This window comes from Alexandromys fortis, unplaced genomic scaffold (genome assembly GCF_014885135.2).
Source record: "Alexandromys fortis isolate MF-2015 unplaced genomic scaffold, M_Fortis_MF-2015_v1.1 scaffold_26, whole genome shotgun sequence".
Lineage (NCBI taxonomy): Eukaryota > Metazoa > Chordata > Mammalia > Rodentia > Cricetidae > Alexandromys > Alexandromys fortis.
Window position 1 is genome coordinate 9,753,816 of NW_026067894.1, and position 18,012 is coordinate 9,771,827.

Sequence of the window (18,012 nt, forward strand, 5' to 3'; positions counted from 1 at the left end):
TTTTTTTTCTTCTCCCTTTGGTGGCTCCAAGAAACCCTTTGTTCTTTTTAGTAAAAGACAGATGGGTTTGGCAGAGGCCTTTCCTGGTTAAATGAAGACGCCCCTGCTGCTTCGATGACTCCAGGGTCTTAGGGGAAGGCTGCTTGTCCCAAGTGGTTCTCCTTGGGGATGCGACTGCCTTGCTGTTACTGTGAACCGTCGTAATTGGTCCAGATTGTGCAGCATTATGAGTGATGTCTTTGTCTCCAAAGCTAACAGAACAGCTCAAGCACATCCTTCGAGAAGAAACTTTTAAAGGAGAGGCTGGCACAGTGAATGCTTACCCAGTGCGATTGATTGTTTTCAAACAAGTTCAACTCATTATATGGCTGGCAGTGAAGACAGCTTACTAACAGAAAACAGTCCCATTTTCAGGGTGCTTCTATTAGCCAGCTTATTTGTTGAGATTAGTGGGCAGGACACCATCTGTTACCAGAAAATTTCTTTTCATCAAATCTGCCCCCATTAAGAGTCCCAGTTAAGGGACATTAGCTTGCCCTCCAGTTTAATTTCCATAATAACTCAGTTCAGAGTATAGAGAGAAAAGGGTAGCTAAGAGGATCTTGTAAATTTTACTGGGGATTTAATTTGGTCATCTCCTTGGTTAAAAAAAAAATAGTAGGAAGAATTCATGTGTGACACAGAAAAAGGCTGAAGAGAGGGGCACAGAGCTCCGGATGGATGGGGTCGCTTGAAGCAAGTAGTTGGATAAGAGTTTGCCTTTCCGATAGTCTTTGGGTGACATCCTTTTTTTTTTTTTTTAAACTTTTGTTTTCTAAGACATATTTAAATTATTTAGACTCACATAGTGAGAAGATTCTCATTCCATAACTGCTTTGAGGGCTCAATTCTATACATACATGTTGGTGTGTGTGTGTGTGTTCATATAAAGCACAGTGAATATTCAGTTGTTACTGCTGTAAATGCTTCTGCTGTGTCACTGAATTTTCTGTTTTTATTCTGCCAAAGGTCTATGACACCAGCTCAGGCTGACTTGGAGTTTCTTGAGAATGCCAAAAAGTTATCCATGTATGGAGTTGATCTTCACAAAGCAAAGGTAGTGATAACTTTGCCTTTAACATGTGTGAATTTGCATATGACACAGACCTATTAATGTATATGGTGCACTTGTTTTATCCCTCTTAACAACATTTATTTATGGTGTTTCATTTATTTATTTTGTTTTTAAAGACAGTGTTTCACTGTGTAGCCCTGACTGTACTGGAACTTTGCTGCTCTGTAGACAAGGCTAGCCTCGAACTCAAAGATTGCTTGCCTCTGCCTCCCAAGTGCTGGGATTAAAAAAGGCATATGCCACCACTGCCATGCTAGAGAATAGCTTCTTAAGGGTTTTTTTTTTTTTTGGTGGGGGGGAGATTGTATGCCTCTAAATATTGAAAAATGAATTGTATTCTTTAAGTGGGAAGATTGTGTGCTATATGAATTCTATATCAATAAAATGTTTCCTATTTACAAAAATTGCAACAAAAACATGTAAACATAAAAATATGAAAATCAAAAGGAAAATAAGTTGTATTTTCTAAAATAAAGTTACATTTGAAAATACAGACAGTCAAAAAAAATAAAGAAAATACAGAGAGTCATCAAGGGATATTTCAGTTTCACAAGCAATGTTATCCAAAGAATCACGTGGTTGCCTGCTAAATATGCGGATTCCAGAGCTCTGCCCAGATTTATTGGCTGGCTCAGAAGTGGCTCTAGCTCCAGAGTTAAATCACCATTCAAATGGTGCTCATGATGCCCGAATCAGAGCCATTTCCCAAGGCCAGCGATTCTAAGTGTGGTCTCTGAGTCAGTGGCATTTAACACCATCTAGGAACTTGTTAGAAATCCATGTTTCAGATCTCTCCCAGAGTTACTAATCAGAAGGTGGGGAGGACCTCAGCAGTCTGTGACGAGCTCTCCAAGTGACTCATGCACTCTGGCTGAGCCGAGGCTCTTTGGAGAGCCACTGGGGCCAGAAATCAGAAGCGTGAACTTTCATCAGGTCGCTTGGCTACTAAAATGGCTAGGGGTGCTGCAAAGAGATGATCCCAAGACTTATTTAGAGGAACTGGTAGCTGTGATGTAGAGGAAGCCACAGCCAGTAAGAAATAAAGGAGTAGAGATACCTAGCCACGAAAGGGAAATGGGGCTAGAGATAAAGTTCAGCTGATGGAGCGCTTACCTAGTGTGCGTGAATTCCTGGGTTCAGTCCCCTGCGGTCATAAACCAGACCTGCTGGTACTTGCCCATACATAAGCCCAGCCTTTAGAAAGTAGAGGCAGGAGGATCAGAAGTTCAGGATCATTCCTGGCTATTTTGGAAATTTGAGGCCAGCTTGGAATACATAAGACCCTTTTTCAAATAAATAAATGTTTTAAAGTAAAGAGATTTTCATCATGGCTTCCAGGCATAAACCCAATGACATAAAAATAGAAACATGGAAACTACAGGGAAATCTACTTTTTAGCTCGGTGTGACAAGTTGTTTAGCAGAACTTTTCAAAGATGTGATGGGCTTATCTCAGAGGATGATGAACTCTCTCTTGCTCCATTTATTCCAGAATAAGCAAAACAGTCACTTGGTAGGAATTTAGAAGCATTCAGGCATGAGGTCATTCAAGCATCTGGTCTCTACTTAGACCTGTGGACGATCTTCCGGGTTCTCCTCATCCTAGTAAAATGTCATTGCAAGGCCGTGGCTTTCTAAAGCCCTCGCTGTGCTCTGCATTGCTCTGCCCAGGGCACTGTGCCTCCCGTGCCCCTGGAGAGTGCTGTTAGGACCCGTGTGTCAGCTCTCATTTCCTAGTGGAGGCTGGTGTCAGGAGTGGATGGAGTCAGGTAACACGTGCCCTTTCAAAATGTCGCAAAGCAATGTTCCTCCCAGTAATGTCATCAAAAGAGGAAGAAAGCTAACAAACTGGTTCAGTGGGTAAAGGCACCTGGTGCCAAGCCGGGTGAGACCCACATGGCGGAAGAAGACAGCCAGCTCCGGCAAGTTGTCCTCTCACCTCCACAAGTACTTTCGTTGTGACAGGTCTGGGCCCACCCATAATTAATTAATTAAGTCTTAAGCATTTTTATGTTTATTGGTGTTTAGCCTGCATGTATGCCTATATTGAGTGTGTCAGACCCCCTAGAATTAGAGTTACAGGCAGTTGTGAGCTGCTGTGTGGGTGCCGGGAATTGAACCCGGGTCCTTTGAGAAAGCAGTCAGTGAGTACTTTTAACCACTGAGCCCTCTCTCCGGCCCTTTTAAAAGAAATTTAAGAAGAGGAAGATAGTTGTAACCTGTGGCCTTTAAAAATGTGAAAGGGTATGGGTGGTGGTGGCACACACCTTTAATCCCAGCACTCGGGAGGCAGAGGCAGGCGGATCTCTGTGAGTTCGAGGCCAGCCTGGTCTACAAGTGCTAGTTCCACAACAGGCTCTAAAAAGCTACAATGAAACCCTGTCTCAGAACAAAACAAAACAAAAAAAAAAAAAAAAAAAAAAAAAAAAAAAAAAAAAGCATAAGAGGGCATCTTCTGGTACATTCTCAGCTACACGGTCTTGGAATTGAAGCTGGATTTCTTTATCTGTGTAATTCTTTTAACACCTTTAGGCAATTATAATTTTCCTCTGTACTCATTTTAGGAAAAGTAGTCGGGAAGCATTTAACTTTGGGTTTGATTACTTAACTAGATAAATAATCATATAACTAATTCAGGTGCAGATTATTTTCTTTGAGTTATGTGATTAGTATTTTATTTTTTTCTCAATAACTAGGTACATCGATATAATGCTTTAGTATTCTTTCTAGGTTTAGGGACAGTATTTATAATTTATACTTAGCATCAAGTTTTTTTACTGTCAGACCTCTTTGCTAACTTTCTACAGTAATAAACACGCACACATCACAGTGGACAATGTGGAAGTTTTTCCACTCTACCATAGAGATTCTGGGGCTTGTGCTCAGGTTGTCAGGCTTGGTGGCAAACGCCTTTATCTGCTGGACCGTCTCGCTGGCCTAAGAGTGCTGACTCTTACCATGGTGCCAGTAGGATCACTGAAGTTGTCTTCTGAAACATAATACTCCAATGGAAGATGACGATTTAAGGTTTTTTGTTTTAATTTGTTTTTCAAGATAGGGTTTCTCTATGTAGACCTGGCTATCCAAGAGCTTGGTCTGTAGACCAGGCTGGCCTTAAACTCACAGAGATATGCCTGCCTCTCTCTTTTGAATGCTGGGATTAAAGTTATGGGCCACTACCGCCCTTCTTTATTGTTTTTATTGTATGCTTTGTAGCTGTTTTGGGTTGTTGATCTCTTCCAATTATTTAATAATAGGCAACAGTGTGTTGAACACTTCACTCAAGTGGAATCTGATACTTCTCTTTTTCAGGACTTGGAGGGAGTGGATATCATCCTAGGAGTCTGCTCTAGTGGCCTTTTGGTTTACAAAGATAAGCTGAGAATTAACCGCTTCCCTTGGCCCAAAGTGCTAAAGATTTCTTACAAACGTAGCAGCTTCTTCATCAAGATCCGACCTGGAGAGGTACACAACTTAAGTTTCTTTTCTCCCGAACCAAATGTAGACTGAACCATCCCTTCTAGCTGGACACAATTAGCAAATGCTTGCAATCCCTCTGCGTGTAATCCTGGAGACTGAAGCAGAGGAAAACTGCAAGTTCAGGCTGAGCTTGAGTTATTCGGAATATCTCGTCTTAAGAATGAATGAATTACTGGGTGGTGGTGGCGCACACCTTTAACCCCAGCACTCAGGAGGCAGAGGCAGGCCGATCTCAGTGAGTTCGAGGCCAGCCTGGTCTACAGAGTGAGTTCCCGGGATAGCCAGGGCTACAAAGAGAAACCCTGTCTTGAAAGAAAAGCAGTGAATGAGTCAATCAAATATTTCTTCTTCCCATTTCCCATTATGTCATCTAAGAAGTTCTCATTCAGCTAATCCTAGCGCTTGTAAAATGGGGGAAATGTAGCATAGATAATAAAAACCCAGAGACAGACATTGGGGTTCAGCCCAAAAACCAGAAAAGCAGAGCAGCCAAGCCACTAGAGAAGTCTGACCTCTACCAAGGCTGGGCGACTGCAGTATAAGCAGACAGAGCCTCTCTCTCCTCCCATTTTATATTCCCTCTAGTGCTGGGCTTAAAAGTGTGAGGTACCACCACCTGGATTTGCTCTGCCTTATCTTGTGTAGCTCAGGCTGGCCTTGAACTCAAAGAGATCCATCTGCCTCTGTCTCCCAAAACCCGGGATTAAAGGTGTGTGCCACCACTGCCTGACTTCTAGTTACTTAGCTTTGCCATTCTGATATTCAGGCCAGCTTTATTTATTAAAACATAAATAAAATATCACTATGAGAAAGGATGATCAGGACTTCCAAATCTGTACACACAAGAACTGTCTGTAACACCTAGGAAACAAAACCTGTAAAAACAAAACAACAATACCAAAACCTCAGTAACTGGTGGTCAAATTTCATTTTAGACCCATCAACTTAGCTTTTATATTGAAGTACCATGGTGGTGCAACAGAAACTTGTTTAAATCGGAGTTTAAGGTTGTTTTGTTTTTACACAGGATCTCTGTTAATTTGGAGATTTATTCAAGTATGTATGTGGGAAGGGTATGTGTATGAATATGTACACATGAATGTAGATGCCCCAGGAGGCCAGAGACACTGAATCCCCTGGAGCCAGAGCTGCAGGCAGTTGTGAGCCACCTGACATGGATGCTGGGAACGGAACTTGGGTCCTGTGCAAGGGCAGTATCTGCTCCTAACCACTGAAGTCCTGTGCTTATGGAAGGTGGCTTTGTGTGTGTATATCACCATCTGCTGGTGAAAAGTGGTACCGTCTCAACCTGAACATTCTGGATGTGCCTTGAAGAACTGTTTCATACCATCATCATTTACCTGTGCAAGTGCCTATCGGTATCTTTCCTCAGTTAAAATCCTGGAGTCTCAACAACAAAGACTTTTTCAAGACAGTGTCTGACTGTGTAGACCCAGCAGGCCTGGAACCTGCAGGATCTGATTGCCCTGTCTGCTAGTGCTGACATTAAAAGGCATGCGCCACCATGCCCAGCTAATCAAGAAATGTTTATTAAACAGATTTTTTTTTGTGTGCCAACGACTATCCTAGGGGCTCTAAATATAACAGTAAGTAAAAAGATGCCATTCTTTAACCAGCTTGCATTTTAATGTAGGAAAGGAGAAAAGTATACATGTATAGAAATATTGATAAATGTGGGGGAAAAGAAGAGGCCGGGGAGATGGTTCAGCGGTTAAGAGCACTGCCTGCTCTTCCAGGGGACCCTAGTTCAATTCCCAGCACCCACATGGCAGCTCACAACTGTCTGTAACTCCAGCATCCAACAACCTCACATGCATACAGGCAAAACACCAAAAAATAAATAAATAAATAAATTTTTAAAAATGGGGAAGGAAAACTTGTAGCTATCCAAGAACAAGGAACTAAGTGTCAGAGACTTATTGCAAAATGTGGTGACTGTAGGTTACAAATGAGTGTGTCCTTGAAAATGCTGACGGGGCACTAGCTCTGATTTCATAGGCAGCCGGTGAGGGCTGCATAGTGAGACCCTTCCTTAAAAACAGAAAAAGATAAAATGGTTTGAGACAAATGTTTAGCTCGCATTACTAATTCCTATTGCTTAATAATATAGACTGGCTGGAGAAATGACTGGCCGTTTCCTTCTCTGATTATTGAGTAATCTAAAGTTACAGGTGCAGGTGTGTGCCTAAGGAAAAGCAGTTCCAACAGCCAGAAGAAGAGCTGAATGAAGTGTCTCAGAAGAACCCCTGTATTCTGTGTTCTAAAAAAACAAAAAGATGCATACGTAATAGAAGACATGTTTCCTGCCCTTTTTGCTTTAGAAAAAGTCTCCCACACTGAGCAGATTTCTTTTAGTTAGAAAACAAATTTAATGTATTTTTTTAATTTTTGAGAATATTGTGTATGGATGTTTTGCATGCACATATGTCTGTGCATCACATGCGTGCCTACTACCCATGGGGTTCAGAAGAGGGTGTTAGATCCCTGGGGTATGGAGCAACAGTTGGTTGTGAGCCACCATGTGGATTCTGGAGATGAAACCCATGTAATCCTCTGGAACTACTAAGCCATCTCTCCAACCCGAAGACATTCTTTGTATTTAAAAATATCTCTTTGGGGGCTGGAGAGATGGCTCAGTGGTTAAGAGCATTGCCTGCTCTTCCAAAGGTCCTGAGTTCAATTCCCGGCAACCACATGGTGGCTCACAACCATCTGTAATGGGGTCTGGTGCCCTCTTCTGGCCTGCAGACATACACACAGATAGACTATTGTACAATTAACAAATAAATAAATAAATATTTAAAAAAAAATATCTCTTTGGTGGTATCATATTTCCCTGGCTCTGTATCACTGTCATCAGATAATACTTATGTTCTGTGTGTTTTTGTATCTTTATAGCAAGAACAATATGAAAGTACCATTGGCTTCAAGCTTCCCAGTTACCGAGCAGCTAAGAAATTATGGAAAGTCTGTGTGGAGCATCACACGTTTTTCAGGTATTGTCCTCACCAGTGGTTCTCAAGGATGCGTTATTTGTGCACATTTATTTTGAGCCTGCTGTTGAAACTGTCTTCTCTGTGGGGCTGCCATTTTATTTAGCCCAGGTGAGACTGAGCCAAGGAAACTAACCTAGGAAAGTGAATCTAGCCCCCCTCTTTGGTTGGAGAGCACGCCCCAGCATTCCCACAGCGCCTTTCCATGCACCATAAAAGGACAGCGGAAGTGAGGCTGAGAACTGGTGCTTGCTAGGGGCTCTCATTGCTTTCACAGCAGCTAAACTCAGTCCTGGGCTTGGGTTGTTACAGTCCAGCCTCCTAATAGCTTTGTAGCCTTAAGCAAGGAACTTCTTCCTGGGATGTTTCAGTATCCTGTGTTTGTAAAGCGATGAAAACTTTTCAGGGATGTAGTGTAAATCTTACAGTGCTAGCAGCCATTTTGAAAACCATAAAACCTTATCTATAGAGACCTAATAATGTTTTAATATAGGTCCCTACTAAACTTATTCTCTGGTTGTTTGAGAGATGGCATACATTTACAATAAGTATTGCTTGACTAGAAATCTCTTAACTACAAGAATTTGGTTGATATTTAGTTTTATAGTCACAAAAATAAAATAACACAATTGTTATGATCTTTTTTCTCTCCAAGACTAACTTCTACAGACACCATTCCCAAAAGTAAATTTCTTGCCCTGGGATCTAAATTTCGATACAGTGGCCGGACTCAGGCGCAGACCAGACAAGCCAGTGCTCTGATTGACAGGCCCGCCCCTCACTTTGAGCGGACAGCAAGCAAACGGGCATCCAGGAGCCTTGATGGAGGTTTGTATTAGATGTAATTGTGATCCTTAGCGAAAGAGAAAGGAAGTATAAGGGGGTTTTGTTTGGTTGTTTTTGTTTTTGTGTTGTTTTGAGACAAGCGCTTTCTGTATCTCAGGCTGACCTCAAGTTTCTTAGCCTCCTATCCTGACCTCCTGAGTGCTGGAATTACACACCAGCCACCATGCCCAACTGGGAAGTCTGGTTCTTTATAAGAGAATCCAACTGTCTCTGGTTTACAAAGAACCTCGGTGGTGAAGTTATAGCGATGCTACTGTCTAATTCAGACCTAAAAACCACGCGCGGGGCTGGTGCTGTGCACCTTTGATGTTAGCACTCCCAGCACCTGGAGGCAGAAGCAGGTGGATCTCTGTGCCAGCCTGGTCTGCCCAGTGAGTTCCAGGCTAGCCAGGGCCACATAGTGGGACCCTGTCTCAAAAGCACACAAACACAAAACCCAACAACTGAGTTAAGAAAGTCAGCTCAAGAAAATGTGAGCTGAAGTTTCACTGCAGGGCAGCAGTGGATGAATACCAATAGACTTACATAAGTATTTAACTCACTTTTACTTTGTTCAGTCTCTTATTTTTCTCTTCCTGTATTCCCTGGAGATACTGCTGTGGGTATCAAACATGGCCTCTGTCTTCATGGAATTTTCATTCCATAGGTAGAAACAGAAACAAGTAAAACAGGTAGACTGCAAAATGGGGACATGGAGGAGTTGTTTCAGATTAGGTAATCCAGTTAAATTCAGAAGATTCCCCAGAAGAACATGAACTATGAGAAGTAACTAGCAATCCCAAAGCCTAGATGAACCGCTCCAGGCGAAAGAGTAGCAAGTGCGGCTTCCTGAAGGGAAGAATGAGCTTGTGTCCCTTGACCTTTCTGTGCCCGAGGAAAGTGTTGTGATGCTGATTCAGAATCACCGTGTGTGGTTGTTAAGAGCGTGAAATGTGGCTGCTGCCGAGGAGCTGAGCTTTCAGTTAAGAAAAAAAATCAAAAACTACATGTGACAATTGTCTGAACAGCACAGGTGTAAATTCTCGTAATTTAGGGGAGAGGAACATGGGTGAGCGATGGTGACAGCTTGCTTAGGTGTTGTCCACCGCAGTGGAAGGCAGGTAGGGATTCATTTTGGAAGTAGGGCTGACAGCATTGCTAATAAAGTAAGTATTGGAAGTGGCAAGGAAGAGAAAATCAGGTTTTATTCCTGTGTTTGATCAGTTAGTGGAAGAAGGGACTGCAGAAGGGGGCAGAGTCTGGGATGTAGAGAGGTGAGGTTTCCGTTTGTGTTTTTACTCACCCTCCATACCTTTGTGTATTCTTTTCTTTTTTTTTTTTTTTTTTTTNGCACAAAACTTAACAGTATTAGAATTGAAGTCTTATTCTGAATGTTCAAGGACTGCAGAGTGGTATTGATGCAGTGTTATTCCAAGTATAAGGGCAGAAAGAAAATTAATTCCATTAGAAATAATTCTTTTTTTTTTTTTTTTGGTTTTTCAAGACAGGGTTTCTCTGTGGCTTTGGAGCCTGTCCTGGAACTAGCTCTGTAGACCAGGCTGGTCTCGAACTCACAGAGATCCGCCTATCTCTGCCTCCCGAGTGCTGGGATTAAAGGCGTGCGCCACCATCGCCTGGCCACCTTTGTGTATTCTTGTGATACTACCAGAGAGCTCCTTCCTTACCCAGTAGGCCCCCCGACCTCCGGTTGAACTTCCCTGTGAGGAGTGAGATGTCAAAGCTGTTTTTCATTATGAAAATTGATGGTGGAAGGTCTCTGTGCCCTGCTGAGACATGCATGGAGTGTGGACAACACACCAGGTCTGTCTGACAGCACTTGTCATGGCCTCCCCACCACGGGGCATTTCAGAGGTACATAAGACACTGCCCGGTGTGACATTTCTTTCACATGGCCAAAATTAAAAATTCAAGTGCTAATGGTCTTTGGTAATTTAAGCAAATTAGAAACCTTTATTTACAGAAACCACATGTATTGATTGCCTGTATTTTTCTGCAGTCAAATGCTTTACCACTTAGCTAGAACTAAGTGGTTTTTTTCCTGTTATGTATTTTATTTTAAGTCATCCCAACTCATATCTTTTCCTTTTTGTTTTTCAAGATAGGGCTTCTCTGTGTAGTCCTGGCTGTCCTGGAACTCGCACTGTAGACCAGGCTGCCTCAAACTCAGAGGTTCTCCTGCCTCTGCCTCCTGAGTGCTGCGATGAAAGCCGTGCACCACCACTGCCCTGAAACTTTATACTTTTATTGGATCCTTTTTTTTTCTGATTTCTTCAGATAGTTGTCTACTGGTATTTATCATTCTTTCTTAGCTTTAGAATTTAAGCAATTCACCAAAGTCAGAAAGCTATTTGGAAGTAGAAACAGAAGCCAGGACGGTCCTCTGAGATGTGTGCTTTAAAAATAAGATTTATTTTATTTCCAGATATGTGCGTATGTGTTTGTGTGTGGGTGTGTAGCCATGAGTGTGGGTGCCCTTGGATGTCGGAAGAGGGTGTTAGGCCCAGTAGATTCAGGTGCAGCCGCTGTGGTGACAGAAAAGTAGCAGCCAGAGAACTGCATTACACAGAGAAACTCTGTCTCAAAAATCAGAAAAAAGGTTGGGGCTGGAGTGATGTCGTGATTAAGAGCATGCGGGGCTATTGCAGAGAATCTGAGTTCAATTTCCAGCCCCCACTTCAGGCAGCTCACAACTGCCCAGAACCCTAGCTCCAGGGGATTCCAAACCTTTCTGGACTCTGTAGCTAACTGCACTCATGTGAACACACCCCACCACTCGCACACACACGCATACACACACCCACACACACACAATCAATACACATAATTAGGAAATAATGGCACTTCATCCAGGTCTGCTTCTGTTCTTGTCAGCCATCAGTGGCCTGACAACTGAAATCTTAGAAGTGGAAGACACTGACTTTTTAAAGTTAAGTGTTCTCTATACAGACTCCAGAATCGTTAATTGCTAAAAATGAAGTAATAATGTTATTGTTTATCTTTTTTTGGTGCAGAGGATCAAACCCAGGACCTTAGGCATGCTTAGCAAGTGCTCTGCATTGAGCTGTGCTCTACCCCTGAATTAAAGTGTGCGCTGCAGTACCTGTGCCGCACCGTGACGTCAGTGCCCTCCACGCTCACACTCCACCTTTATTTTGAGACAGGGTCACTCACTGAACCTGGAGCTCCCCAGTTGGAAAGGTTGTCTGGTCAGTGAGCTCCAGGGGTCTGGTCCCCCACCCAGGGCCAAGTTCACAGATTGTGCTTAGCTGGCGCGTGGGTGCCTCCGCAGCCCAAGCCAAAGCATCCTAAAGACCAATCACTAACATACTAATAAACTTTAACATTTATACTTTAAATGAGCAAATTGTACAATATGCAAATTATATCCCAAGAAAGCTTTTTTTTTTTTAAAAGAAAACCAACCCCTACCATATTTATTGTGATCTATAGTTTGCAGTATCCTTACTGTGAAAATGAAGAAAATTTGCCTTTCTTCGGGGCTCCTAAGCGGTATCTGTCATTTGAATTATATGTCACTATGTGTATAATTAATTTTTGCCCAGCATATTCTTTAAATAATACTAGCCTATAAAAAATAAATACGAGGACTGAAGTGTGATATTAAAAGCTACTGATATTTAGAACTCACAAAATATTTTTTTTATCTTTTGTGTATTCTTTCCCCAACGCTCCTACAGTTAGAATCTTCCACATTCCACAGGCGAGGAAACTCAAGTCTCTTTTCCTAGCACCGCTGTGTGTGACTGAGGTTCACATGTGCCGTGCTGGGTTTGGACCTTGCCTGTTTCTTGCTGCTTTTCTTAGCGAGGGATAATTCACTGTAACTGCTGTTTTCCAGTTTCTGACCTGTCGCCACCTCTGTGTCTGACCGCCAGTTTCTGGGTTTGCGTCTGAGTTCCCATACACTGTAGGAATGCTGAAGACATAAATCACTCGGCTCTGCGGTATTAGTATTGGATTAGAACCAAATTCATGTGGCAAAATAGCACATGGTGCAAGCAAGGGCTGTGCTTCTGTGATTCCCGGCAGAGTTGAATTAATTCTTTGGGAGGAGGTGTGAATACACATGTAATATGAGGCTTTAGCACAACTGTGAGACAAATATTTTGTCATTTCCCTTGTTTTGCTAGGTTTGCTTTGCCATCTGCCAGTCTTGCCTTGACTAGCTGAGAGCACGCATTAGCAACAGGGACTTGCAAGCGGCCACAGATCTGTCATTGCAAGATGAAACTGGCTCTGTTTCTGCTGTTCTGCTAGGCGTCCTCTGAGGAATTCTTTCCCTGGAGATCCTTTCGGGATAATAAGCATCTCTCTCTCTCTCTCTCTCTCTCTCTCAGTGTCATATGTGTAAGATAGGTGCAGCTTTCCATGTTTCAGTCTGTTCTAGCTGAAAGAATTTCTTTGTTTTGCTTCATTTTTAAAGTTTATAAATCTAAATGTATCAGAATAAATTATGTTCGGCAGTCTGAAGAGGAAGGAAAGTACGTGATAAAATTGTGAGGTTTCAATGAAAGTTAAAGTCTCAGTACAAGAAAGGATGATGGTCCGTTATCTGGAATATTAAATCAGAGCGGTTGGGATGGCTCAGTGGGTAAAAGCACTTGGCATGCAAGCCTGGCAGCCTGGGTTCAGTCCCTGATCCCAAAGTGGAAGGAAAGAGTTGATGTCCCGGAGTTATGCTCTGACCTCCACACACTTGTACCCCATGCCCACAGACACACTGGTAATAGAAATTAAACACAATTTAAAATGACATATTAAAGCTCGGTGTGATAGCGCACACCTTTAGTTCCAGCACTCGGGAGGCAGAGGCAGGCAGATCTCTGAGAGATCAAGGCTAACCTGGTCTCCATATTGAGTTCCAGAAGAACCAGGTCTATGGAGAAAAGACCCTCCAACAAACAAAATAAATCATGTTTTAAAAACTTACTTTCTTAGGTAGTGTCTAATTAGTAAGCTTTCTGACTAAATATATGGGTATTTTTGTTTAAACCCTAAAAGAAAAAAATGAAGATTAAAAATTAAAAATAATAATGACTGTTTCTTGATTTATTTTGTGCTGTTGGGGGTGGCACACAGGCCCTCCTTGCTAGGCAAGCAGTCTGTTACTGAGCTGTAGTCCCAATCCCTGTTTTGAATTAAGTTACCTTACGTATAGTTCAAACCCATGTAGCAGTTCGTTATGTGCCGAAGTTTTTATTGTCAGCCTGTATCGTTTATTCTCTCCAAAGTGATCTAGACAGGCTTCTCCCCTAACGAGGGTTTCTCAGCCTCAGCACCCTTTGTCTCTGTGCACTAGATGTCAGCACCTCCTTTCTCTCTTCTCCGACATTGTCAGATGTGCTTGGGGGGAAAAAATAAGCCCTGGTTGAGAGCCAGTGTTCTAATACTTTGGAGAACATTTGGGAGGGGGGCTTGATTAGTTTATCCTTTGTTTTGAATGAAAGAAGTTTTTGAATTAATGTTCATCAGATGGTTTATTAAAGGAGAATATCTGGCTCAAAGATGTGCCTGCACACACATCAAACGGTAGTAGTAATCCTAGTCTTATCGGAAGGGCCCTTTATCGAGTTATGCTGCAGAGATTTCACAGAAAACAGTAAGACAAAAATAAACAGACTTCATTTCCCCCCTTAAATTAGATGCTTAGGTTCCTGACATCATCTAAAAATAAACAGATACTTATTTCACAAAGGCTCATTGCGAGAACCATCCTGAATCTACACTTTGGCTTTGCTTCCTTTTCTTCACTCTGCCCCCAAACTCAGCATTGATGAAGTAGTCATCGAGATGTCCTAGTTTCTCTGTTAAGGAAGCCTTTTTTTTGTTGCCGTAAGCTACCTTGAAAAGCACTAATGGTTCATGTTTGCTTTCATTCTATGTGATAACTACAGAATTCTCAGTTTCACCCTGTGACTGAAGGTCAGCACAGTGACACGTGCCTTCAACTATTCTTCCTTCTTTTTCTCACATAGCAGCAGCTGCTGAACCCACAGACCGAAGTCCTCGGCCCACCTCTGCACCAGCCATTGCTCAGAGTCAGGTCACAGAAGGGCCAGGGGCACCTGTTAAAAAAACACAGAAGGAAGATGCAAAGGTTGAAGTGAAAGGGGAAGAAGAACCACCTGAGCAAGCTGAGCCAGAGCCCACAGAAGCGTGGAAGGTATGTCTTAGGTACCTCACATCAGCTAACGCATCTTTCAGAGCAACTGAATCCTGCAGATTCCCAACAAAGTTGCTTTTTCTCATTGTTTCTAAAAGAAATCGTTTCTCATCAGCCTCTTGTATATTTTTATAGAATTTGATTTCCAAAGAATAGATACTGCATAAAGCTCGTTCATATAGCTATTTAAATCTTTTCTAAAAATTTTAGGATTATTTTTTATTTTCTGTGTATGAATGTTTTGCTTGCATTTATGTGTGTGCACCATGTGCATGCCTGGTGCCCTCAGAGGTCAGAAGAGGGCGTTGGGTCCCTGGAGCTAGAGTTGCAGTGTGAGCTACCATATAGGTACTGAGACTCAAACCCAGGTCCTCTGCAAGATCAGCCAGTGCTCTTAACTACTGAGCCATCTCAGCCCAGCTCTTTAGACAGCACACAGCCAGCTACGAAGATCTGCTGCGCTGAGGACCCCCAGTCCCTGCACTGAGCTGAAAAATCACCAGTTAGTTAGCAGATCTCCCAGAAACCGTAACTGAGTTGATCTTTTTTATATGTTCAACTTTGAAAATAACGCTTACACGGTGCTAGCTTAGGTCTGTAAAAGTAGATGCAGGTCTCCCTTCGCGAAGGGACTGTGAGGAATGGCCTTCATAAGAATGGCATGCTCACCCTCCCCCCAGCACGCACCTTTAATCCCAACACTCGGAGGCAGAGGCCAGTGGATCTCTATGAGTCCAAGGCCAGCCTGGTCTATGCAGTGAGTTCCAGGACAGCCAGGGCTGTTACACAGAGAAATCCTGTCTCAAAAAATAAAATTGAAAAAATAAAAGAAAGAAAGAAAAAAGGAAATTTTATGTTAAGGCCTTAGGAAAAGTGCCTTCTCTTTTGCACACTGATAACATCAGACCTGTTCTTTTGGAGCCAGATTAATATCTTATTTAACATAGAACGGTGGGCAGCTGTTAATTTTTTTTTTTAACTGTTCAATATGGCAATCAGGTTCTCTGTCTTTGAGTGAATGAATGGTGGGTATTTGCTACTTTGTAACCAGCCTGGTGGACGTTAGTCTTCAGGCTCTGTGTGGCCTTGGAATACCTGCGTGGTTTTTTAATGTTGGAATATATCAGCTAGCACTTCTGACTGTGTTGGCGGTTAAAGCTATCAGGGGCTCTTTCTGAATGGTTGAGACGCCCCTGGTCTTCTGATAGCTCTCACTAGTTTTCCTTCTGCCCATAAAACATACAGGTACTTCAAAAATAGGTTAATTTGACTCTCAGCTCTTTGGCAGAATGAAATGGGCTTTCTATGTTTCCCAGGCTAGCCTTGAACTCCTGCAATCACGAGAGCCTTCTGCTCTATTCTCCCTGGGAGCTGGCACTATAAGTGTGTGCAACCGCTCCCTTCTTTTTGGCCTTAATTCTTTTATTTATTTATTTATTTATTTATTTATTTATTTATTTATTTTTCTTTTTGGTTTTTTTTTCGAGACAGGGTTTCTCTGTGTAACAACCCTGGCTAGCCTGGAACTCAGTCTGTAGACCAGGCTGGCCTCAAAGTCACGGAGATCCGCCTGCTTCTGCCTCCCAAGTGCTGGGATTAAAGGTGTGTGCCACCATTTCCCAGCTATTAGTTTTAATTCTTGAACTGAAGTAGTGGCTCTGTTTTCTGCTGCTAGATTACTAAGGACCCAGAAGGACGTTATTGTTTAAAAAAGGGAACATAAGCTTATGAAATAACTTAAGGCTAGTATTTGCAGAGTATATATAATTCTATAAAGACATTTATGTCTGTTTTAATTTGGACATGGTGGCATATGTCTGTAATTCCAGATCTTGGGAAATGGAGTTGGAGGCCAGCCCAGGCTACATAGTGAAACTCGGTCTCAAAAACAAACAAACAAACTGAAAACAGACGTTGTCTTTCTTTTATTACTTAAGGAAGGTTAATCTCAGACAAATGAACTAACTTGTTCCCTGGGATCTAGAGCAGAATGACCCAATTGTTAATTACTCTGTAGTTAAAAGTGTCGTGGTTGGATGTGCGTTTATGTTTGTTTGGCAGTATTGCAGAGTCTAGTGTTACCTGGTGTTATTTATATTCAACCTAGGGAAGATAGCACAATGGCATTGTTCTCTAGAGCAATGCTGCTTTGTATGAGTTAAAGAATGTGCCAGAACCACAAGTTGATGAGGTTCTGTGAAAAAATTATTTAACCGTTAGAAAAGACAATTCGGTTTCTAAATTTGAAATACATGGTGCTTCATGCAGTACCCACTGTTTCCTCGTCACAGTCAGGTTTTAAAATAATGACTCCAGTTTCTGGATGTAAGGTGGTTATTTCTAGAGGTACTCCAAAGATACACAGGCGTCCCTAGGATAGTATTCTTCTGCTACTACTAAGCATAAATCCTGCCCATCTGCCAAGCACGTGGTTCCAGCTTCCAGAGAGGAGGCTGCGATGCTGGATGCTGCAGCCGAGGTGGCAGTAGTTGCATGCGTCAGTTACAATTTGTATGCAATTTCCTATGCTGCCATCTTTATTGATGATCTGAAGAGTAAAATCATCTCCTTAAATGTATTGGTTAATTAACAGACTTTTACGTTGACCTGTTTAGTGTCTTACATGCTTTTTATTACATATGTTTTAGCTATAAAAACTATTTATTTATATCATGTGTATCACACATTTGTATCTTTATTTGGAAATCTGTTCTTAAGTTTGATTTAAAGCACTTCTAGGGCTGGGAAGATGACTCAGTGGATGAGGTGTTTGCTTAAGTTCAAATCCTCAGAGCCCTCATAAAGAAGCCAGAGGCGGGCACTGGAGAGACGGCACAGTGGTTAAGAGCACCGGCTGCTCTTCCGGAGGATCTGAGTTCAATTTCCAGCACCCACAATGGCAGCTCATGACTGTCTATAATTCCAGTTCCAGGGCATCTGATACCTTCACACCACTGCATATAAAAATAAGTTAAATGAATTATGTAAAAAAGGTCATGTGAATTTTAAAAAAAGAAGAAGAAGCCAGAGGCAGTAATACTTTTGTCTATGATCTCAACACCCTACCGGAGAAGGGAGACAGAGTCAATATTGATAAGACACACACCTCAGTGGACAGCCTGTCTTAAGCAAGGTAGAAGGTAAAAACTGACCTCCACACTAGTGCTGACACACACACACACACACACACACACACACACACACACACGCGCGCACACACACACACACACACGCGCTCTCATTAAAGTACTTCCAGGTCATACACAAGAACATATGGCTTAGTATTAAGACTAGATTGTTGCTGTAGTGGTTACTTTTATATATAAATAAGATTTAAAATGCTTTTCCATCATCGGGATGATTAACTCAGTTTTC

General features: G+C 42.2%; 1 protein-coding gene across 10 annotated transcripts in view; it reads left to right on the top strand.

Moving 5' to 3' along the window:
- The window catches only part of Epb41 (erythrocyte membrane protein band 4.1), a 146,966-nt gene that overhangs the window by 91,189 nt on the left and 37,765 nt on the right, over positions 1 to 18,012 (top strand). For 7 of the 10 annotated variants that reach the window (XM_050151299.1, XM_050151291.1, XM_050151272.1 and 4 more), the window contains exons 8-12: positions 1,009 to 1,096; positions 4,426 to 4,578; positions 7,513 to 7,610; positions 8,263 to 8,435; positions 14,450 to 14,637. In XM_050151299.1, the coding sequence (XP_050007256.1) occupies positions 1,009 to 1,096; positions 4,426 to 4,578; positions 7,513 to 7,610; positions 8,263 to 8,435; positions 14,450 to 14,637 (700 nt within the window). The remainder of the gene's footprint in view (positions 1 to 1,008; positions 1,097 to 4,425; positions 4,579 to 7,512; positions 7,611 to 8,262; positions 8,436 to 14,449; positions 14,638 to 18,012) is intronic. The other 3 variants (XM_050151278.1, XM_050151327.1, XM_050151342.1) reach the window with 1 other exon arrangement.